This window comes from Podarcis muralis, chromosome 4 (assembly GCF_964188315.1).
Source record: "Podarcis muralis chromosome 4, rPodMur119.hap1.1, whole genome shotgun sequence".
Classification (NCBI taxonomy): domain Eukaryota; kingdom Metazoa; phylum Chordata; class Lepidosauria; order Squamata; family Lacertidae; genus Podarcis; species Podarcis muralis.
The window spans coordinates 52,751,790-52,776,443 of NC_135658.1; the positions used below are offsets into that span (position 1 = coordinate 52,751,790).

At 41.1% G+C, this 24,654-nt stretch overlaps 1 protein-coding gene across 2 annotated transcripts in view; it reads left to right on the forward strand.

Annotated features, from left to right (window-relative positions):
* Positions 1 to 16,598, forward strand: part of HUNK (hormonally up-regulated Neu-associated kinase) — a 58,638-nt gene extending 42,040 nt beyond the window's left edge. Inside the window, exons 7-10 of one of the 2 annotated variants that reach the window (XM_077927302.1) lie at positions 4,334 to 4,502; positions 8,968 to 9,048; positions 11,646 to 11,823; positions 13,158 to 16,598. In XM_077927302.1, the coding sequence (XP_077783428.1) occupies positions 4,334 to 4,502; positions 8,968 to 9,048; positions 11,646 to 11,823; positions 13,158 to 13,825 (1,096 nt within the window). In that variant the 3' untranslated portion in view covers positions 13,826 to 16,598. The remainder of the gene's footprint in view (positions 1 to 4,333; positions 4,503 to 8,967; positions 9,049 to 11,645; positions 11,824 to 13,157) is intronic. The other variant, XM_077927303.1, reaches the window with a different exon arrangement.
* The last annotated feature ends 8,056 nt before the right edge of the window (positions 16,599 to 24,654 follow it).

The window sequence follows — 24,654 nt, forward strand, 5'->3', positions numbered from 1 at the left end:
ATAGTAGCTAGTATAGTGTTGTTGGGAAGATTATTTAAAGATTGTATTTTCCTCAGGAAATCTGTGGTGTCACGTACATAGCTGGGAGCACTGATGGCATATGGTTTCAGAACAGTGTCCATATAACCGGAGACACCCACTGTGATAGTGCCAATACCTGAAATGATGGGGCGTCCTGGATTTCCTGGTTTGTGTATTTTAGGTAGAAGATAGAAAGTTCCTGGTCGAGGTTCTGTTGGTGTGTTGGTGAGGATCTGTTCTTGGATGTGTGGGGGTAGCTCCTTAACAATCTTGTTCAGTTCTTTTTTGTATTCTTGTGTGGGGTCTGAGTCCAATTTTATGTAAAAGGCGGTATTGGAAAGTTGTCTGTGAGCCTCCTGGATGTAGTCAGTTTTGTTCATGATGACGACAGCTCCACCTTTGTCTGCTTCTTTAATTATAATGTCTGGGTTGTTTCTGAGATTATCTATGGCTCTCCTTTCAGCATGGTTTAGATTTTGTTGTAAGCGGTGGTGTTTTCTGGTCACATCTGTTTGTATTCTGTGGCGGAAGCAGTCAATGTACAAGTCCAGTGTGGTATTGCGTCCATCAGGAGGAGTCCATGTGGAGTCTCTTTTTGTGTAACACTTTTTCGGTGGTAGTTGGTGGTCAGTGTTCTGTTGGGAGGATGGTGGTTGTTCTCCAGTGGGTTGAGAGGTGTTGTGTTGTGAAGTTGTTGCTTGTTCTGCTTTGTCTTGTTGTTGTGTGTGTTGAAAATACTCCTTCAGGCGTAAACGGCGGAAAAATGCTTCCAAGTCACCGTAGAACTGAATCATGTGTGGGGATTTGGCAGGGCAGAATGACAGTCCACGTGAAAGGACTGATTCCTCAGCTGGGCTGAGTGCTTGCTGTGAGAGATTGACAATATTGTTGATCTTGTTTTGATTGGTAGCCTGTAGGTTGGAAAGGTTAGAGAGTTTCTTGTTTTAAAGTTCCACTGAAGTCATTAGAGTTGCTTGAATGAGGAAGGGCTGCTTGAGTGAGCCAGAGCAGGTGTGTGTGTGTGTTTTTCAAATGTTATCTCTCACACTCTGATCTGCAAAATTCAGCATAAGCCCTAATGATGGGTGAATTCCCCTTCATGAATTAGTTGGCATTTATGAGCCTGGAGAATTCTCGAGAAAAGCTTGTCTCTATTGTCCAAGAGATCTCTCCTGTTTTGAAATGTTGGTACATGTACTGCGATGATGGCAAGCACATGAGTTTTATTTGCCCCTAAGAACTGTAGTTCCCAGAGCACCAGTCATGACCAAGAATGACTTTGAAATTCTGCCGTTCTACCATTACCACCCTCCCAGAACAAAAACACTTGGGTACAAGAGTATCTTCGATCTGGATGAGGGACAGCAACATAAAACATTTGCAGGAAAAATAAATCAAGAGAATGGACTCTATACTGGTTAAGTGGTTAAGCCATCTGTCATGGATGCTTTAGCTGAGATTCCTGCATTTCAGGGGGTTGGACTAGATGACCCTTGGGTCCCTTCCAACGCTAAGATTCTAAGTTAAAGGCTGAGCATGAGTTATTTTGCATCAATGTGGTGTGTCTGCAGCTGCAGGGAAATTTGGATTGAGGACTCTCTGGCTCCAATAGTGTTTGGCAGGGTAGCACAGACGGGTATGTTGCTCACCTGCCATCTCATCATGAGCATCACTGCAGGTTCCTGAAACGGGTGGTGCATGGGGAGCTCAGCGCACTGCAGGTGTGTTGGCAGGTGCATCAGACTGGCTCTGCCATGCCAGGCTCCCTTCCCCTCCTCTTTTTGCTCTCAGGAACCAGCAGTGATGGGAAGGCAGGTGAGCAACACTGCCCTGCTTGCACAATCCCACTGCCTGCTACTGTCTGGCTTTCAATTCTCGCCCCTTATTTGCTTTACTATGCCAGCTCTCACTTTTGATTCTTTGTCTTTGATTCGGTCTCTGATATTTCCTCAGCAGCAGGGAGCAAGATTAGTATTCTGCAGTGGTTTTAGGGTTGCTAGGACCAATTCCTGGATCAGCCCCAGATCTCTGGTGAAACCTTGCGCAAAGTCGCGTTGCTTCCCCAGTTCCTTTGTCCCAGCCCTGTAGTGCGGAGGATTATATTTCCCAACCTCAAAAAGGGGGTTTGTGAGGATAAAAACCTTTAATCATTGTGAGGTGCTAGTTACTATGGTAATGAGGGTTATGCAACACATGGATGGATATTAATACAGCAGAGGAGGCTGGTACCTTTCTAAGCATCTACTGCAGATTTTATGTGATGGATATAAGCCTTATTGTGCCACCCAAGAAATTCATGGGCTGGCTGCTTCTAACCAACCAAAGTGTGCAAACTGCAAGAGAGAAATGGCTGCTTTAGTAGGTGTGTCAGAGGATGAAATAAATCATTGTTGAAACATTGTTGTTCCACTACCTGTTCTCTGGGGCACTTTAGATGTTATGAATTTTCTACACAGTATATCTCTTGCAGATAGGAATTACTTAAAATACTTAATAGAGGACAGGGAACCAGAGATTACCTTAAAAGTGGCTAAATTCTGTGCTGCTGCTATAAAATTAAGGAGACAAGCTTTGAGAGAATCAAATGGCCAATGACTTAATACGTTTAAGCTTTGAGAGAATCAAATGGCCAATGACTTAATACGTTTGACTTATATATTTTACCTGTTTTATATCTGAATTATTTATTGTCTATTATCATAAAGCTTAATTTTATCTATTTATGTCTGTATACTCTCTGTTGTTGTATATGTTACACTCTGGTCAGTGACTGAAATACATGGATTCATTCATTCTTGTAGATAGGAAGAAAAAGTGAATAGTGTAAGTAGATCATCACTCATGATGATCACGCGTAAATCTATTTCATTGCGTAAACACGAATGCAGTCAGAATACGTACCAATCAAATGTGTTGGCCCAGCTTGGTTTTCAAGCATTTTCCAATGTGGAACTGTTTTCCATGTAAGAAAATTGTATATTTTTCAAGCAGTCCTTGGCCAGGGTGTGTACGTTTGTTTTTGTGTGTTATGTTGAATGGCAGGCAAAATGTGTGAAGCAGTTGAGTCATTGAACTAACGTTATAACCTAAGGGCCCTATTGATCATTTTAACAGCACAATCCAGTCCATGTCTACTGAAAAATAAGCACCTCTGAATTCAGTGGGGCTTACTCCCAGCAGAGGCAGGAGCTTACTTCAGTGGGGCTCACTCCCAGCAGCTGCTCTGGCATGCTGTGCACCCGGGGGCAGGGGGTGATGTCACACCCCCCCCCCCCAGGGATGACACCCAGGGCGGACCGTATCCCCCTGCCTCCACCAGTGACTCCCAGGCAAGTGTGTTTAGGATTGCAGGCTGAAGTTCCCTCTGGTCCATTGTCTTTGTCTCCAACAGCGGCCAGCGAAATGCTTCTAGGTATCTCCAAACATTGATGTTTGACCTTTAGCAACTGGTATCCAGAGGTCCTCTGCCATTGTACGAGGGTGTTCCATTTAGTAATTACTGATATTTCATGAATTGGTCTAATTGCCTTTTAGAGTTCCATGTAAACCCCTGTCTATCACCACGTTTCGTGGTGCCAATGGGAACCTTCTTCTCTTTGCATATGTCCGCTTTGGAGAAGCCATCTTCATCGGGGCTGGAGCAGGGGAAGAAGGAAAGGATTAAGCCCCACTCCATCTGCTGTGATCCTTATAATTACCAGCTTCCACAGTGGGTGCTATTTGCATTGAAACAAAACAAACAAACACCCACATGCGTGTTAAATGCAAAGGAACATTTAACATCACTTTGAATTTGACCCAAAGTGATAACAAATCAAATATAGGTTCCCAGGGAGGCTGTCGTTCTTGATGCGCTATTTCTAGGGCACTAAACATTATATATAGTGCTTACGCTTACTGTTTAGCACCTTTATTGGTCTTGCGGGTATTCTGAAGCAATGAGAAGGCACAGCAGACAAATATGACGGGAAGATGCAAGCTACAGAAACATTTCCCCTCAAAATAGTTACATATAAATATTTATTTATTTGTGTTGTAACTAGATAATGTTTTTTAAAAAACATTTCCAGCGCTATTTTATACGCACATTATTTTAACAAAGTGTATGCAGAATTTAAAAGTAACCAAAAGTATTTTGTCTCGACAACTTTGTTATCATCAGTTTGGTTAAAACAGTATATAGTTCCTGTTATATGGTGGCCATTAAGGTTTATATAGCATGTCTGTTGCCACCTCTCCCTGGTGACGCTCTCCCTGGAAGATGGAGGGGGGGAAATAGGAAAATAACCCCTTCCCTTTTCTCTTCATGTAGAATCCACATAGAAGACATCAGCCAGAGTGTGCTGCTTTACATGACTGAAAAGCTTGGCTATAAGAACAGTGATGTGATCAATACCGTCCTCTCCAACCGGGCTTGCCACACTTTGGCCATCTACATCCTGCTTAATAAGAAGCTGGAACGCTATTTGGCAGGCCTTAGAGTAAGTTTGGTTGATCCGATTTATATCCTATGCCCTTTTAAAATGTGGGGTTTTTTCGTGTGTTGAGGGGCTATTGGGTTGTTTTTGTTTTTATTAAGTATTTTATGGTTTTATATTGTGATTTTATTCTGTGAACCGCCCTGAAACCCCTGGGTATAGGGCAATATATAAAATAATGATGATGATGATGATGATGATGCTTGAATGACCATTCCCCAAGACTTGAACTCAGCTGTTGAGTTCTGAAGGCAGTGCAGTCAAAATAGGGCTACTGAAAAACAAGAGGGAGCTTACCAGCTTATTCTGGGGAACAACAAGATTTGCAAAAGTAGATTTTAAATAACTTAAGGGGACCCTTCCCACAAAAAAGAAGAAAACCCCAATGGCCACAGAATACAGAGTGTCTGTTGTGGGGTGCAGGGAGGACCAGATGACTGGGGGGGGTATAGAATGGAGTACCCAGAATGAAGGCATGGCTGGCCAGCGCACATGTGCAGGAGCAATGATAACAGGCTGCAGTCCTCGTTTCTAGTGAGGGCTAAACTGGAAGATAGATACTTGACTGATGATGTTTCATCACATGCACTTTTACAAGGAAGTTAATTCAATCAGAAGAAAATCTGCATGATTAACTATTTAATGATGTATTAAAAGTTAGGAGGAATTGTGTTTATATTTTTCTTTAAGGAGACAACACACTTTGCATTAATTCTGCAACAGAGAAGAGTTTAATTTTATAACCTTGGAGAAAGAGCTCACTCCAAGCAGGTTCTCGTAGCATTATAGTGTCTTTATTATGATAGCAAAGGCATAGCTCTATTTTAAAACTGTCCTTAAAATGCAGGAAGTAAGAGCAAGGAGTAAAACTATGTGCTCTGTGAGTTGGGAACAAGGCAAAGCAACCTAGTGATTTTAGTTTATTTGTTATTTTTAAAAGTGGCAGTGGAAAGTAAAAGCCTATAGAGCATTTCTTGACCTTTGTGTGCCCTTTTAGCTCACAGCACAAGCCACTTAAACAAAACAGTTCTCGCCTATGACCTCATGCAATAAATCTTTATTACTTGTTTTCCTTCAGGACATATATCTGTTCCATTCTTTGCATTCACTTCCTGCATAGAATTCCCGTGGACATCAGGGGGAAGTTTCATGGTGGTGGGACAGAGATTTTATGATCCGCCACTGACTGTTGCTTTGACAATGCATATACAACAAAAGTATCAATTTTCCCCTAATATAGGGACTGTTTTGCTAAGTTAGGTAAATTGCATACACACTATGCCTTTAAAGCATGTTCGAAGCACATTTGTTCCCTTCTTTTAAAAAAAATAAATAAATTATTGATTTTCCAGAAATTTTTAAACAAATAAACAAACATAAATCATAACCTTATTTAAACCAATCTTACTGACATTGTTAAATGACTTCCTCGTATCCCCCTGGTTGAATTTCAGTGTATATCATTTTAACGGTTTTCCAAAACCAATATTCTCATAAAATTAACTTAATCACTTAACATCTTTCTTTCATTCCCATTCGGCATTTCAACATATTAATTTATCACATTGCATATTTAGATCCTAAGCCTGTCTGGTATTTGCAAGCTTTTCCAATTAATTTAACTTAATATATTTAACTAAATAGTCTTTAAATTTCATCCATTCCTCCTGGTAATCCCCCTCCTTCTGGTCGCGGACTCTTCCAATCAGGTCGGCTAGCTCCGAAAAATCCATCATCTTCATCTGCCAATCTTCCACAGTTTGTTACCTTCAAAGAATTCTGGGCACTGTAGTTTACCTCTCTCAGTTGAAATTCAAAGTAACCCATAGCAAACTACAGAACCCAGAATTCTTTGAGGGGGGAAATGCCCTTTGAATGTGCTTTAAAGTCATAGTGTGTATGCAGCCTTAGTTACAAGTGGGGTCTCCAGTGTAAGAGGTGAGGAGGCAGAGCCAGTCTCTCGGCAGCAGCGGCAGTAGCATTGCCATTTACCAGGGCAGAGCAGCAGCAAGGTCAGTCAGGACAGGCTCACCGACAAAGCCGGTCCCGGCGCTCTTGCCAGTTTGCCACACTGCCTTGACTTCACTTGCTGCTCCTGCAACATCCAGGTAAGTGGCAATGATGCCCCTGCTGTCAGCCAGGTAGCCATGTCCTCCAAGAGATTATAAGCTATAAAGGGCTGAAACAAGGCATCTTCCATCCACTCCTGTTTTTCTATTCTCAACACTCCTGGGGGCAGTGGGGGTGGTTAAAAGAGAGAAGATTTTTAAAACAGTTGTAATTTGTATTTCTGCAAATGTCAGGGTTTCACGGAGCCTTCTGATACCTCCCTCTTATTTCTCAGGGGCCACGTCATTTTGGCACTCAGCACCTGAGTTTACTCTTAGAGGTAGCAATAACTGTCATTTTGGGGCCGTCCCATATGTTGGAAACAAAAACCTTAATTCATCATAAGAGTATTAGTTGATCAATCAGTTTAAAAAACTGATATAAGTTTGAATTTAAGCGCAAAAGGGAGGGGAAGAATACCTTTTCAAAATTGTACATGCCATTCACAGGTTTTGTCGTACCTGTACTAACAAATTTAACGTGTGTGTGTGTGTGTGTGTGTGTGTGTGTGTAAGACAATTATTTGGAAGGAACTTTTTGGTCAGTTTTTTAACTGATATAGCCGTTTAACCTACTGAGGCCAGAATGCTAACCCCAAATGTTGTTGGGGTGCGTGTGGTTAGGATGGTGAGTCCTTGTGTCTCCTCTGGCCTCTGCTAACTGAGAAGAAGGCTACTAGCCAGGTAGAAAACTCTGAAACTAGATCCAAAGCCTTAAGGATCCACAAGTGGTCCCCATTCTCAAGCCCCTCAGCTGTGCCAACATGGTGCTGGTACAACAACAATAAACAACAACAGCAACCCTACACTCCACCCTTCCAGCAGGGCTGCAGATGTTTTGTTGAGTCCATTGCCCTGCACTACCTGGGCTCTTTGTTAGAATTGCTCTTCACATGTTGTCATCTTATAGGCAAGAGTTGCATGGGTGGGGTATTGATTTTATTTTTGCTAGATTCATTCCTTTTTACATTTTCTCCTCAGAACATCTCAGTTTAAATAATCTTTTTTTCTTCTGCATCGCCATCACACCCAAAGTATCAGAACTAGTTCGTAAAACCAATTTGGTGTACCAGAAGCTGGTTACATTGCTCAAAGTGAAATAGCTATCATCTTAATAACTCGCTGTGATACCAGGTTGCTTTGTGAGCCTGTAGAAAATTGCTCGCCAGCCTTCTGTGACCATGATAGATTTCTATTAGACAGTGAACACCAGCACAATAACTCAGTTACTGTCACCTCAATCTGAAACTCCTAGATTAAAGAAATGGATTGTAGCTGTCACCTGTGACACACTTTGAGAGGACCCAGTCTTTATCCTCTTCCATACGAGGAAGGTTCCATCAATAATGAAGAGCACTTTTCTCTGTTATCTCTGTCTTCTTTGAAAAGTCCAAACTCCCAGCAGTGCTACCTCAGAGCTATATAAAAGGTTATCAGGAAGGAATTGTTAGCCTGTCCTTTTGCGCTACATGATGGTTTACTCTTTTTCTGTTAAAGTACGTAGAGGTGCAATTAATGAGGAAGTTGCTTGTAAGCCCTCTGTCTTTTGGGTGTTTCTTGTTTAAAAGAGAATTTGGACGCCCTAGAGGCTTTCCAGTTCAAACATCAAGGAAACTGGTTGTATTTTTAAAATAATTTAATTCCCATGTTTAGTGCTTGTTTACCAACATCTGATTGGTTTCTGTTTTACATGAAGGTGATTATTTTTGTGAGTAACAAGAACTGTTAAATGCATCCCTGGTTATGATTATATTTGGGAGGGAAGCATGTTAAGAAGATGTGTAGCTGACTATTTACAGCAATTTCTGAAGTAAAATAATTGTGAGATTGAGGCTACAGTCCTATACCCGTTTACCTACCACGGTTATTTGGACTTAACCTGTTACTAGACAATTACAAGATTGTAATTTTGTTAGACTATACTGTCAAATAATAACTGAGGAGGGCAGACTTCAGGCTTGTGGGATCTACTTGATTTCCCCCCACTAATGTCCTGAGGAGGAGGAACCAGGTGCAATATAGTGACTCTAGGAAAGGACATATTTTCAGAACGCAAAGTAGTATTAACCACATGCTAAGCCCAGGTCAAAACTCCACTCTTGGCTTCTTATGAGTCATTCTTTATTTCAGCAGCCTAATTTAGAATAGAGAGGGAGCCTTTTAGATGCTGATGCTCTTAAGACAACCCAAAACTTGCCTAACTATGCAAATCACCTACCTATCCACCAGTAGATTCCAGTCTGGCCACCCCAATATTTAGAGTGGAAGTAGTGATTGCAATTCTTTTAAACAAGTATTTGAACTAATCTGTGCTCTAATTCTCCCCACAAATACCTTACGATTATTATTTATCCTTCCAGAAGACAGAAGCTCCCGATAATGTGTACATGAACCATTGGTGTCGGATAGAAAAATACAAGTCAAACAAGGACACCTACGAGGTAAACCAGGTTACTGTTATTTGGAACCAGGCAATACTTGGGCATTTCCCTTGACTGTTATTTCAACTTTGGTTCAACAGAGAGTACAAACAAAAAGTCATGCCCAGAGGTCTCTTGAAAGTGCAAGAGAAACTTACCATATGACTCACTGCAAAACATGCCAAGGCAACATGGGATAATCCAGTTTGGCAAATGCTGAATATATCCTCAGGGAGGAGTGGGATATAAATTCAGTAAATAAATAAATAAATAAATAAAGGGAAACAATACTGTCCCCATTTTTAGAAACAAAGTCAATACAAGTCGACAACAGATGCTGTTGATATCTTTTCTTTTCCTTTTTAAAGTAGCAACTGTTAAGCTATTGCTAATGCTGCACCACAGCTTGTTATTTTCATTTAGAGCGGTTTCAGCATTTCCCAAAACAGATTCTGTTTAAGGAATAATTCAATGGCAGAGAACACTTTGCCCAACATTTGCTGTAATGCCATGTTCCCTAATTGCCCCCTACTTACCTAAGTGGAACCATTGTATTTGATGCCATGTATTTATCACAAGAGCCATAATCCAGCTCTTTGGCTCCAGCTCAGAGTGAGTGTGCTGATCATACAGGGCAATTGTATGGAGGTGCAAAGCTGATGTAAGGATACACAGTTGGTGGTGCACACATCCCAGGGGATGGAGTCTATATCAGGCAACAGGTTATTTTGAATACTAAACATTTGGACAATATAGCAGGGCACCAGAAAATTTTAATTCATGAATCTAATTATTAGCCGCCCTCTCATTTTTGCTTTGTTTGGGAATTGCCCCTCTATTGTTTCATAGAAGTAATACAATAAAAAGACCTTAAAAACAATGAACCGTCATAGCTCATTGAAAAACAAAATAGATATTCTGCTTTAGAAGTCAACCTCCAATTCGGTGTTGTTTAGCAACCAGGTTAGGACATAGCTTCTCTCTGGCAACAGTCCAGAAATGCAGCCACTTTCTTCCTTCTCTGTTCTTGAAGGAGAGCAGCTTAGTTAGCTCATCCTCCTTCTGCTTCTGTAACACTGATGTGAACATTCACAGCTGTAATTTAACTTGCAGCACTTGCAAAAAAAAAAGAATACTTTTCAAAGATTGCTGTTAAAACCATAGTATTGTGATGTGCTTTTATTAAATTGATTGGGTCAGTAAATATTCTTGCTTCACATTTTTTCAAAATCATTTGCTGGCGTGTGTGTGTGTGTGTGTTTTTGTATGTAGTCATATATGTACATCTATATATAGACACAACAGATACATACAGAGATACATACAGAAATATGTGTGCCCATGCACATACACCCCAGCCCAAATGGATAGAATCAAAAACTAATAGAAAGTGTGCGACTCCTAAGATATTTGATCATATAAAGATTTAATAATTATGCTGGGTGTTCTTCAGCTACTAAAACATCCTTTTCAGCCGAGCTTGCAGCTACGGACATCCACTTGCAAAGAGATATTCTGAACGTAAGAGATACATGAAAGTGCATCAGTGTTACTATGGAGATGCAGCCAGACATCTCCTAGGGTCCTCCTGCACTTTGCAGAAATTTTTTCCGCATCATTTTAATAATGGGAAAAACAAATGCAAAAGAAGGTTCTTCTGTCCACAATCCAAAGTGCAAGTGGCTTTGGTGAGACATCTCTGTGTCACCATCTGAGTGATGGGAATCATAGTGACCAATATCCAATACTTGTCATGAGGATGGATTGGATAAAAATTATAAAGCATACTTTACATTGAAAGTGCTACATAAAATATCATACCAACTGTTATTAATTCTAGGTAATTCTTTGTAATGCTGTCATAGCTTCTAGTCCTACAGCTTGCTGAACTTTAGTTAGCATCCTTCCCTGTGCATTCAGAACTAGACACAGCAGATTCACATAAGCTGATAACATGCCAGTTGCTACCAAGGCTGTTGATGGATGCTCCTTATTTTCATCTCAGAGCATAAAAAACCTGGGGATCCTCTTCTATAAATCTGGGTGTCAGGGTAGATCAGATTGTAACCTTGGTGTTCTGGAATCCTTCGATTTTCAATAGCAGTTGGGGGGGGGGTCACATAGTTTTCACTTCTTGGCCAGTCATTTACGATGACTAGCTTGATGCACCATCAATTTGTGTTCATCCCTGTTGGTGGTGGGTGGTACAGCCCAAGACCTGAGGTACTGTAAGTCCTTCTGCTCCACCCAGCTAAAGCTGCTCCTACTTTCACATCCTAGTTCTATTACTGGTATGATATGAAAACTCCATGTACAGACACATGAATTGCGTTTTGGGAGAAAGAAGATATAAGAAAGTCACATGGAGGCAAATTACTAGAACTGCACTACTGGCAGGAAGGAGAGGGATCCAAAGGGGACACAAGGTTGCTAGGCCCAAAACAGGGCTGGGGCGCCTTTTCCAGCCTGATGAACTTGCTTCCATTCACTTAATGCTGCCTTTTCAAACTTGGAATGCTGTTAAGAAGCAGTGTTTCTACTTCACCTGTTTTTGAAGCCTTCTAAAGCAGATTCTAACAAACCAAACCGTTTTTGTTTATGTGCTTTTAAATTTGAAGGACAAAAAGGCCAAGGAACAAGAAACGAAGGAAGAGCCTCTTCACCCACTTCTGAAGAAATCTGAGAAAAATTCCCCCACCTACAAAGAACCTCCTACCTGCCTTCTGACACAGATACAGACTACAAAAGCTCTGCTGAATGATCACAAAGCTACCCAGGGTGGTGCACCAGAGAAAGGTAAGTGGAGCCATCTTTCCATCTCTTGATGTGATCTAGACTTGCTTTGTAAGTTGCAGATCAGAGAAAATTAGGGCATATCACAGACTTTCACTGCCATCCTGTACATATCTGCTCAGAAGCTGGCCCTGCTGTGTTCAGGAATTACTCCCAGGTCAGTGCATATAGGCTTGCAGCATTTTAGTGTGACTCAGTTCATCTTTACTCGGGTATATGTCCCACTGTGTTCAGTGGGATTACACCCTGCTAAGGATGCATAGGATAACAGCCATCAACTTGTTTAACACATACTATCTCTCCCTAGGGAATCCTAATTGTGGCAGGGAGATGGGGGTATAGAATATTTGAATTCTGGGATTTGTAATCTGAGGAGGGTGATAATATTTTCTCAGGACTCTTACCAGGCTAGAATTCCCTGGGGAAGCCATGACAGGAGACCTGTCATGTAAACTGTTCCACAAGAGGCATGGGATGGCATTTAAGTTTGGTCTTGCTCCACACTCATATTCTTTTTCTGCCATTTGATTTTATAATTCATTTTAGTGCTGTAGGCCATTCACAAACATAACAAAGAATAGCTGTTAAGAGCATGGTTTTAGCAGAGGTCCATTCCATATTTTACATTTTTTGCACGTACACTTAATATTGTTTACATGTAAATATAAAACTGAAAATTATAAACTCAGAAAGCATGTATTCGTAACCAGGTGTATTGCACAGATATACATATCAATGAGTCACATTTAGCCACATCATGCATGGGCAGTTTTAAATATACATTCACTGCTGCTTACGTTGTGAAATAGCAGTTGACTTATAGCACTCAACATCGAGATGCATCCCAGAAAGACAAATGTGTTTGGGGACAATTGCATGTTCTGAAATGTTCTGTTTCCTGACTTCCAGTATGTTTGAATCATCACTGGCTTTTCAGATAAGATTCCTTCCTCTATTCAAACTTCTTAGTGCACAGTTATCTTTCTTTCTGTCCCGGATGATGGTTTAGGCTTGATTAGCTTGGGAAGGGACATAACCACAGATTCCCTTGGGGGGGGGGGGAGAGAGAAGAGGGTTGACAGCCTTGACAGCACAGAGAAATGAGAATAATAGAAAGGTTAGCTTTCTGATGGGTCAGTGGAGAAGGAATAAGCAGGATAACACACCTTAAGGAAAACACTTTTTGGATTTAACTTTTATTAACTGTATTGTTCTGGAGGTATGTTTATGTTTAGGATTTGAATTTCACCCAGGCGGTTTCTCACTTGATGACTTGTCGGGGGCGGGGAGGATCCATGAAAGGTTTTTCTTGACTCTTTTAAAAAATTGTTTTGTAGATTCTCCTGGTGGCTTGAGCCCCTTCCATGAATCAGCTACAGCCAAGACAGGCTGCGTCACCTCCTATTCTCTGGAATACCTTGAAATCCAGCAACCTGTTCCAAGGACCCCAAGGCTCACTAAGCGGCAAGATTCGCCTCAGCAAGAGCCCTCAAGCCCTGGCAGCCAGAATTTGGATTCTCCTTTAATTCTGAACATTGTGCATTCTTTTGAAACCGGCGACAGAGAGGACCAAATAGACCAAGTTTCTCCCACGCATCAGTATCGAATGCTAAGCTCGCCAGTCAATTTTGGTCGGAGAAGTTCCAGTGAAAGGACATTGTCTCCGCTCTTCCAGCCAGGGGGAACTTCTCCCAGTCCTACTAAAAGTCCAGTTCATCCTACTCAACTGTCCTTCACATATGACGAAAAGAGCAGTTCTTTTAGAGAGGAAGCTGTGTCTCCAACCCAGCTAAATAATGTCTCTAATCCTCTGGGGAGTCCTAACTGTGTGAAAAGCAGAGGTCGATTCCCCATGATGGGTATTGGACAGATGATGCGGAAAAGGAATCAGTCAGTAGGGTCACCAACAGAGAAGACGCTGGAAGCAAGAATGCCTCAGCTGCAGCAAATGAGCCCAACACAAATTTCATTCAATATAATGGACCCTATAAATGGCCAGTGCTGAGGTGACTTTTCTGAAAATCTAAATTTGTGTAGTGCCGTTTTCTGGGACTTTCCCATAGAAGTAGTGAAATGTTTTTTTCTGTGTATTTTGTTATCACATCCAATAAGGAAATCACAAGGCCACATATTTCAGTGGCCTAGGACTAGTGTGATTGGTGGGAAAGGACAAATATTTCAAGTGATGTAAAGACTTACTCACCTTTGAAGATCTGTGTAATCTTCCCAAGCAGATACTTTTTGGCTGTGTTCTAATATTGCACATAAGTTTATGTCAACAACAGACCACTGGACCTAACGACTTGCTTGGACGGTGAAAGAAGAATTTGTTGAATTGCCCTCTGGTTTGTAAAGCTGTGGTTGATGTACTTGTCAGGCAATATTTCTCTGTTTCACAGGCATAAGCACCATTCGTATTACTCAAAAACAGGAAAACTAAGTTTTTTTCATATTTCTGAAGCAAATATGTCTTAAGTCATGTACAGATGAAGAAGAAACAGACCTGAAAGGACTTGGCATAAAAGCACAAAACCAGAGCAAGATGCTAATAACTGAAGCAGTTTTTACTGTCTAATAATTCCAAAACACCTAAAATCATTCTATATTTTTCCTAAAGGAAATGTTCATTTGTTAAGAGATGCTACTATAAAGAGACATGATCATCTCAGAACTAGTTTGACTGTAAGGAAATCTTTGTTCACATTTTCCTCCTCATCATGAGACAATAGCCCATATTTCTAAATGCTATGCTTTAAAAAAACAAACACCCGGTCATCTGTATAGCTATGCCATTTCTGTGAAACTGCCTTTAGAAAAATTGTATACTTTCAGTTTTAGCAAAACAGCATTGGACATACTTGAAAGTGTTGCTGAGAAACTCTGCACTGCATTCAGAAGAGTTATCAAAGGACACATCTGCTAGCTCCAGTGCCATTTGCAAATGGCAGGAATGGTAATGCAGTTGTCATCAAAAATTTAGTAGTGCTACGAACTGTGATTAACTTTCGTAAAAGGCAAACATGTTCTGTACTCTGCAGCTCTTTTTATTTCACAGTAAAGAAAATGTCTGAATAAGAAAATAGGGGTTTGTGCAAATAATTTGCTATTAATTTACAGGGTTTTAACCAAAGACTATTCTATGGTTTACCTGTTCCCTGCTAGCACATGTTATGTATACAGGATTGCTGATAGTTGTTAACATTAGACTAGCACGGTGGCAGATTGTCACTAATGGTTTATGTGCTTCCCCTCTTCTTTAGCATACACAGTATCTAGATGTTAATGCCTTTATAAAAGACAAATCAGAATAAGTGCTTTGGGTGGGGGGATTTATTGAGAGATTGTTTTTAAAGGTACGTTTCTGAGTCGTTTTGATGCCTTCTTTAAGAAACCCTGAGATCAGATAATCAGGTTTTTCCCACTGAGATTCTGTTGATACACATAAAATCTCAGCTCAGCACCAAATATTTCTTAAAAGGTTAGGATTGAAGAACAGCAGTGGACAGGATGTCAGGAGCACTAGCAGTTCTTTGGCTGCAGCCATCTTGAAATTGGATCCACCTGCTTGTGCCTGAGTACATCCAAAGTAGAAGCACCCATTGGTTGTAACGCCATCTTAGGAAGAGGTATATGCATGAGAACAGTTGTTTCTGCTTCAAAGGTAGTGGTACCTTAATCCAGTAACAGTGCCACTGACTACCTTGCAGTTTAAAGTCCAGATCACTGAATTTTCACAAGTGCCATGTTCTATCCAACTCTGCAAACTGACCGATTCACATGTATTGCTAAGCAAAACCATCGTTTAGCACAAACAAGAGAAGACTGTGCCTGCTTTTAAGCTCATGCATAGCCTGAAGTTGTGCAAGTTTTAATACATTGCTCTTTGTGAAAACTAGGCCCAAGGAGAAGTATGGGAGCAGGCCAGGCTGAAACAATGTGCAGTGTGCTTGTGTCAAATGAACATCCGCATTGGCATAGGCCTGAATGGCTGAAAATGTTTCAGATTCCTCACCATGAAAGAACAGTATCCTACTGTGTGCCAGAAAAAAAATTGTAAGCACATACCATGTGTGGGCATGTTCATGTGCAGCTGGTCTAGGGGGGAAAAACGGGGAGAAATGCCCTTATTCTTAGCCAGCACCACCCAATTTCAGCTGCCTGAGATTGTTCTAGCCCTTTTGAACTTGACTTCACACAATTAAGGGTTTTTCAGACTCCAGAGATGAATTTTGAAAGGTCATGTGTTCCAGAAACTACTACATTATGAACCTCTACTATCCCTGCCACTGGATGGTTTCATTTACATTTTTATCCACATAGCCCCCTCTTAGACAAAGCAAGCTGCATTGTAAATTTAATCAAGTTTACAACACTGCTCACTGGTTAAATAATGTAGACAAAAAATACCTTGTTGAAATGGGATTGTGGCATGTTTTGTGTGTGCTTCAACTATGCTTTCTGAAAAACCTCTCAGTATTTCAAGTAGTGTCTTCAGAATAACCCCAAATATTCTGATAAGGACCCATACACCACTGATGTTTGTGAAGTTATAAAATATAATTGGTGGCATTTCCCCATAGAACACAATATTAAGGCACTAATAATCAGCATACCATTCTGTGCATGCTTCAGACTTCTGTACCTGAATGTCCTGCAAATACTAACTTGAACTATCAACTCAGGTTTATTTGGAACCCAATGAAACGTTGGGGGAAGCAAGAGAGAGCTGTATTTTTTGTGAACAAATGGTAAATACATGTAATAGCAGAATGAAATAACATCGTTGCTGAATCTGTTTTTATTCTGAAATATGAGTATTACGCTAGTAAGTATAACTGCGTATGCAGCGTATCCTACAAGCTGCTTCCTAAGGACGGATTCACACTTGCTAACAGCCCACATGCAAATGCACTTTGAGTGGGGACACGGTTGGGATGCATAGTACAACTGCACTCAGTTTGGCTGGTGCCATTTGTGTGAACTGTACTGTTCTGTACAAATTTACAATCCATTTTGTGATTACTGCAATTTGCATGACACATTTCCCAAGTTGCAGTAAAACAGCCCACCGTCCACAACCAAGCCTGAAGCAAAATCACTATTATAATAGTTAACAGTTCCACATAAAGAACTGCTCCTTCACCCAAACTCTTGCCCAATGAGCTGTCATCACGGGTGTCTCCAGTCCTTCCTTCTGCTCCATACAAAGGGCACTTTGGGCCAGTTTGCGGTGGCACTCTGCAGTATGTGTAGCCACATGGCACTGCAATCACATCAAGGCAAATCCTTGTGGCAAGTCATCTGTGTAAAGAAGCGTCTCTGTGGTTCAGTTTAGCTTATGCTGTTCCCAGTTGGAGGGGATTTGAGTTTGCTAAAATGACTGTGCCATTTGGCAAGCCAATTCACACAAGCAGCTTGTATAGCCACCCTTCCACTGCTGCAATTCAAATAGCCAGGCAGATACATTAATTAGACCCTAAGGCCCTAAGTAGGAGGTAAAGTAAAACCTGCTTGTGATAATTAATTCCCTAGCACAGGGAGGAACATTCTAAATGCTAGAAAAATCACTGGTGGCCGGTCCCGAAGCTCAAGTCTTGTGCTGCAGACCTTTTGTCACAGTTCTTGATGGATTGACTTAGCACCTTCCAGTTTTGCTTTATGGTTCAGAAAGAAACACCCATTTTTTTTTTCAATTAAAAAATCTGTCCCTATTCAGTACAATGGAAAAGCAGTTCTGCACAAAAGGGCTGTTTTACACACACACACACACACACACACACACACACACACACACACACAGCATGTCCCATCATCAACAAGCAGTGGTAATAAGCACACTTCTTTCCTTGCAGCTATTACAAACAGAATGGTTGGTTATGGTCGGCAACAAGCAAGTGGAGGGGAGGGTGATTAACAGCATCCAGCAGAACATCACACTTAAAAAAAGAAAAAAGAAAAACCTACCCACACAAGGTGCTTCACTGCATCTACATTCAGATAACGTTACATTTTATGTTGGAGGTCCCCCCTGCCAATTACTGCATTATCCATGTATCAGGAAAAAACTGAATTAAACGGAGGGAGTGTAGGCTGCCACTAAGATGAGGACATTGTGTGGGCGACTCGGAAAGCATGCACACGTAGGATGCATAAAATCTACCTTAAATTGCCATCTGTACATACCTGTTACCTCCTTCCTCCCCTCTTCCTTTCAAAGCTAGGTTCTGAGCTGGGGAGAAGAGGTTGAAAAACTCCAAAACAGTTGTCTGCTTTCTGTCACTGACATACCCTGAGCACGACAGCTCATAGTGTTGCATAGAGACATAAGAAAGCAGCTTTTAAAGATAAAGATGAGCAGCCATCTTTTTGATCTCAATGAGACAGCTCATTGAGTAAGTGTATTTTGAGGCATGCAGGCCTAGGGAATGTGGGATTTCTTGCATCTCTAAACTTACTCCTCTATCTGAAAGTGAGTGCTTGCTTTTCTCCTGTGGACACTGTTCATTGTTGCTCTTACTGTCACTCTAATTCTGGAACATAACAGAAGAGCTACTGAGCAATGCCATTTAAATTTTCCAGTGTCCCAAAGCAATGCATTGTGGGAAATTAGAATGGAATGTGGGTTACAGGGATGAAGCATTAAACTAAAAATCCTGATCTTCAAATCTGATTATCAGACATGCTTTCTTGGACAAAACAATAAAATGGAAACTCATGTTTCCTAGACTTAACTGTTAATGTCACAGACTGGTTCAATACAGAGGAATGGTAGGAGGCACCAGCTGGGGACCCCCAAGGAATAAGACTCAGAGCCAGGGGATTGGTGGTGGGACAATGATGAGTTGTCAGAGGGAGAAGACTGGGAGGACGTTTCAGAAGCTGAAAGCGTAACAGGGTTTAGTGAGCAGTGGGAATCTGTGGCAGACAAATCCAGAATCAAAGGCAGAAGCTGAAGCAGAAGAAGAGGGATGCCAAGAGGCAGAGATAAGTTCTGCTGCTGAAGAGGCACAGGCTCCTCCTGCTCTGATGAGCTCCCCTCCCCCCTCAGTCACCCAAAACCAGGAGAGGCATGAAGAGGACAGAGAAGTTAGCTTCATGCAGGCACAGTCTCAGATTGCTTGGGAAAACCCTGGAGAAGAGGGGACCTTCAGTCTCAACAACTGCTTCATGGAGGCCAAACCTGCTGGAGAAGAGTTGCTGTCCTCATTAGGCCGAATACTCCTGTGCAGATCCTGTTTTTGCTAATAAAGAGTTAACTCCAACTTGCTCAGTGTGATTTACTGCTGGCTCACTCCTGTTAGCTTACATGCAGTTGCAATTAATACTTCTTAACTACTTGCAATTGCTTGACAATTTCAGAACATATTGTTAGGAAATAAAATACTTTAAAAAGTGCACAAAACTAATGGTTTTTCCATTGTGTAAGAATTGTAAAATGTTCTGTGTAAATTCTCCTAACTGGTCAGCTAAAGCTAATGTCCTGTGAACACTTTCTGAAAGTCCCCTTTTGTGTTCAGTGGATCTTCTTTCTGCATCTGACTAGACTGCTTGCCATGATTTGAAGAATCCATACATTTGGGAAGGTAAGATTTAGTACCCTTTTAACAAGCTCTAAAGACTGTAAAGCAGGAAGTCAAGTTACAAAAATGGGACTTGACACACATGAAAATATGTTTCACTCCCTTCATTTCCTTGTGAAACCATTAATCCCTAAAGGAATTTCCTTTCTCCCCTGCCCCAAGGAAGCAGGTACCCGTAACAAGAATTCCCCTTCTATTTACTGAATGTGCCCCACCTATCATGCTTGAAGCAGCACATGGGTGCCGAGCAGAAACAACAACTGGGCTGAAGAAATTTGCTTGGAGCATCAATCAGATGCTGAAGCAGCTCTGAAGGTTTTGAAAAGCTTCCCTGAAGTGAAAGAAAATATTTAGAACAGGCCACTGTGCTGGAGGCCATCCCTGAGTGTTTTACATAGCAACATGCTGGCACAGCAGGAAATGCTGTCTTTAAAGCTATATTTATATACGTAGAAGTTAAGTTTGCTGCTGCAGTCTGCTGATATAGGAATGTGATGTACACATTCTGGCCTACATGTATACAAATGCTGCATTTCCCCCCTGCCATTTTAACTTGTGTAGGATTTTCAGCTGTCTATAATAAAGCCCTATGTGGCTGGAGGAGACTCTTGAGAGTCCCATGGACTGCAAGAAGATCAAACCTCTCCATTCTTAAGGAAATCAGCCCTGAGTGCTCACTGGGAGGACAGATCGTGAAGCTGAGGCTCCAATACTTTGGCCACCTCATGAGAAGAGAAGACTCCCTGGAAAAGACCCTGATGTTGGGAAAGATGGAGGGCACAAGGAGAAGGGGACGACAGAGGACGAGATGGTTGGACAGTGTTCTTGAAGCTACCAGCATGAGTCTGACCAAACTGCGGGAGGCAGTGGAAGACAGGAGTGCCTGGCGTGCTCTGGTCCATGGGGTCACGAAGAGTCGGACACGACTAAATGACTAAACAACAACATAATAAAGCCCATCTAGTTCAGCTGAGTGGGAAGGGTGAAAATTTTGTATCCTCCCCCAGTTGTGTCCATGTCATGTGTCCCAAAATCTTGGACAGTGCTGCCAAAATATTACAAATGATACAGTAATATGCATTCTGATTTAAAATTTTAACTTTCCTGCCTATGGCTTTTAAGAATGGCTTTATTCAGTTTTACAAAAGTAAATACTGAAATTCTGCTAATATGTTAATAGACATTTAGAATTAAAAAATAAAAAATACAATCCCGTGCCACCACTGCACTGAGGGAGAATGTGTGTCTGCCGATGGCATTGACATTACAACAGTGCAATTCTATATCGAGGTCTACTCAGAAGTAAGGCTATAATGAAGAGACAGTTGTAACTGAAACTTTCTACACACTTAGGACATGTGTACGTTAGTGGCTTTAAAAGCCGTGAGATAATTCATCCCTTGCATTTCAAGTCCAGAGTTTTATATTGATATACTGTATGCAATATTACCTGATTTGTTTTCCCCCACCTGCAATGTCCCCATCAAAAAAACTCCAATTCAATGGAGCTGTCATGTGGGTTGCATAATGAATAACTCCCTTAGGTTGTTTATTTGTATTATTTAAGTGATTCTTCCGTTGCTTTTCAGAACCACCGTCCTTTCAAAGCAGTTCGCAATACAAGATTAAAATAATATAAAATAAAATCATCTGGGATCTCCAAGTTTCAAATTCTTACAATTTTGGAAAAACAAGCCCTGACTAGAGATGGGTTTAGGGGAGTGCAACTGGTTTGGTCACGCTGGGAGCGCAGAGCCTTGGGGGCGATGCAGGGGATGCCACAACTATGATTTAGAATGGAGTGTGACAGGTTGGGGGGGGGGATTTTGGCATCACACAGAATGCCACTAATTTTTGAGACCCCAAGGTCCGCCACTACCCTGACCAAATTCCCAGTTGCCAATGTGTGGCTTCCTAGCAATTTCAATCAGCATTTGAAATGGCCTGTATATGATCCATGTAAAGTCCATGCCTGAATATGGTGAGGAGACAGGTGAAGCTCAACCTTAGTAAATCTATTTACAATCTCCAAAACTGCTTCTCAGAGGAAATTAAACTGAACAGAAACTGCTCTTAAACATCTTATAATGTTCCCATTGCTGACTGTGTACATAGAGGGTATGGAACTTCTTTGACACAATTACGGGAATTATATGTGCATGTTTGTTGAATTGTCCTAGAATAGATTCCGTGAAATGTTAGAATATTCCACAGTTCAATATTACATATATTTGTTCAGAATGAGCCAAGCTGCTATATTAACGCACAGTATTAGTATTCAAGTTCACTGTTGTCGTAAGAAAACAATCCATAACCTAGCAACAGAGCTGTTCAATCTCTTACACTCATCTCTGGTTTCCTGTAATCTTTCAAGATGGAACCACTTTCCCCTTTCTTTCCTCTCAGGCATCATCAGAGATAGTTACAGCTTGAGACAGAACATTTTCTCCTAGTGATGTTCAATCGGTGACACAATACGTGAAAAGCGCAATGTATTTATAGATTGCCTGCCATTTATTTATACCTTTTGGCCACAATGGTGAAGCACATTTAAGCCCACTAAATCTATTGCTTCATTTAGAGCCATACATGCATAGAAGCAGATTTCTGCATGTGGGTCTCTAGCTAGATGAAATTCCTGGGGCATATCTGTAAGAAAAACACCGGGGCCTAATTTGAATAGTAGAGTGCTTGGTATCTGGTGGGCAGGGCCTGTGTGTTTTGCTCCAGAATCAGCCCCTCACTTCAATGTGTGTTCCATTAAGAATGTCAGTTAAGAGGGACCAACTGCCTCTTCTTGCCTCAGATTTGCCTCATGTTGCCGTATTTAGTTTCTCTCATCATGTTATTTTGTTACAGTATTATTAAAGCTTACTTTACATATATGTGAGCCCCTTATTTTTCTCAAAGGAAAAGAAACTGTTGAAGAATGGTGGAATATCCTAAACTTGGGTGAGGGGATATTCCCAGTTTGCCAGGAGGATTGATTTTGTTAATCATTCCCCCACTTCCACAACAAGATCAGTCTACTGTTGCCCTCCAACTTCCCATCAGCCTCAGCCAGAAAAATCAATGGTCAGGGATGATGGGAGTTGGAGTCCAATAATATCTGGAAGGCCACAGGTTCTCTATCTCTGGTCTACACCAAACTAAACATCCAAAGTCCAGCAGATGCAATCTGATTAGATTTTTATAAAAACCATAAAATCTTCCTTATTAAAAAGCTGGGACAGCATTTCATTGCTCTTTGGAGCCTAAAGTAATCCCTGATGATTTAAGACTACTGGAGATTGCATGCATTTCTCCTTGGGGGAAAAAAGTATTAAATCGGATTAACTTCTGTTTTCTCTAAACATCACCCCTCTAGTTGTTGTGGTTTTTTGTGTGTGTGTGTGACAACAGCAGTTTATCAGAGAAACAGAGGCAAACCAAAAAGGTTGATCCACAGTCTTTTGCCTAACAGGCTTGTTTGCCATGGGGCATTCTTTTTTACCCAAATATAATACATTAGGGAGAACATGGAGCCAGCAGGCCAAAATAGATGTTGTCTAAAAATGCTATTTTTATTATTAGATACATATTTTTATATTTTATTTCACATAATTTATATACTTCTTGACTGTAAATAGAATCAATGGTAAAGAGATTGCTGTTAGAAGAGGTTGACATAGATGCATATGATCTTACTATCTGCCACCCCTGCAGCAGCTATTCTTTCCTATTAATGATCAACTACTGAGGTACAAAAAAATATGTGCAGGTACAGAAAATCCCTACTTACTACTCCCTGTGCTGGTTTGAGGATTGAACTATCACATTTTCCACACATCTATTATGCAGCAGCTCACCTCAAGTTAACCTTTCCAAGAGGTTTTTGGCATGATGGATGGAGCAAATGTTCCAGCATGCGATACGCTTGTGTCTTACTCACAGTTGCCACATCCAGTTCGTCTGGGAAGTGGACCAGTGTGATGTCCATAACGCATGAAAGTATTCACAAAAATCCTCTCCAAACACCAAATGAATAAGTCTAGTTATAAAGTGGCTTCAACACGTTGTTGTTGTTGTTGTTGTTGTTGTTGTTGTTGTTGTTGTTGTTGTTGTTGTTGTTGTTGTTGTTGTTTTAAAGAGTGCTATAACTCAACCTGTATGCTCTGCTGGTGGATCTATACCATACTACTATTGCTGCTACTGAGTACGGGCAGCCCTACTATTGGGCAAAGTGAGACAGCTGCCTCAGGTGGCAGACGCTGAAGAATTGGGAGTGGCTGTGAGAAGTTGAAGAATAGAGCTCTGTGCCACACAGCTTGCCCTGAACCTCTTAAGCCAGCCTGCAGTGAAGGACACTGTCTCATCACCAGTATTGAAATAAGGTACAACAGCCTGTCTGATCAGCTTCTGTCCATGGAAGGGCATGGATATAGAACAGCATAGATGAGTTCAGTAGCCACCCATGATTTGTTTACATGAACAATCATTTTTAGTTAATAAGTGCTTAACTGACTCAAGCCTCTGATTTGTTTACACATTCAAGAGATGATCAAGATGCTGAAGTGAGATGAAAAGAGAAACAAAGGAAAAACCCCTGGCAAACTTAGGTCCTGGGTAAGTGATCACCATGTACACAATTAGCAGGATTGTTATCTCTGGTATGCAGAAGTGAGGAGAATTTCCCCTCAAGATACACAATGACCTTTGAATGATCTGAGTTCCTGGGGAAGTAAGTAGGGCCTGCTCTACTCCTTATCCATCTAGACTGGGTCCTTGATTCAAGACGGTAATCTTTTTTATTCAAACCCTCTTGTTTGTCAACCATTCTTTCGGTTTTTACAGTTGTATTGTATTGAATTGCCTTAAAGCAATTCACTGAAGCCCAACATTTTAATGAACTGAGAGTCAAAGGATTTGAGGCATTATGAAAGAGCAGCAAATGGTTAGGTTGTTTTTGTGTGTGTGTTTTTAAAGATCATTTCTGACAAGGAGAAGGAAAGCTACTTGTGCAATTTTCTGCCTCAGGAACAGGTACCAAAATCACTTGGTTTGCCTTTGGTTAATTTCCACTTTGCCTCAGGCAGCAAAATGTTTTGGGCTCACCCTAAACAGAAATTAAAATGGTGTGAGATGTAAAGTAACAGTACACTGCTTGGAGTAGATCCTGCTACTTGATGTAGGAACTCCTTACAAGCCCTGTCTAAGTGGGCTGTACACTTTAAACAGAATGAGGTGGGAATTAGGTGGCAGAATCGAGAGATGG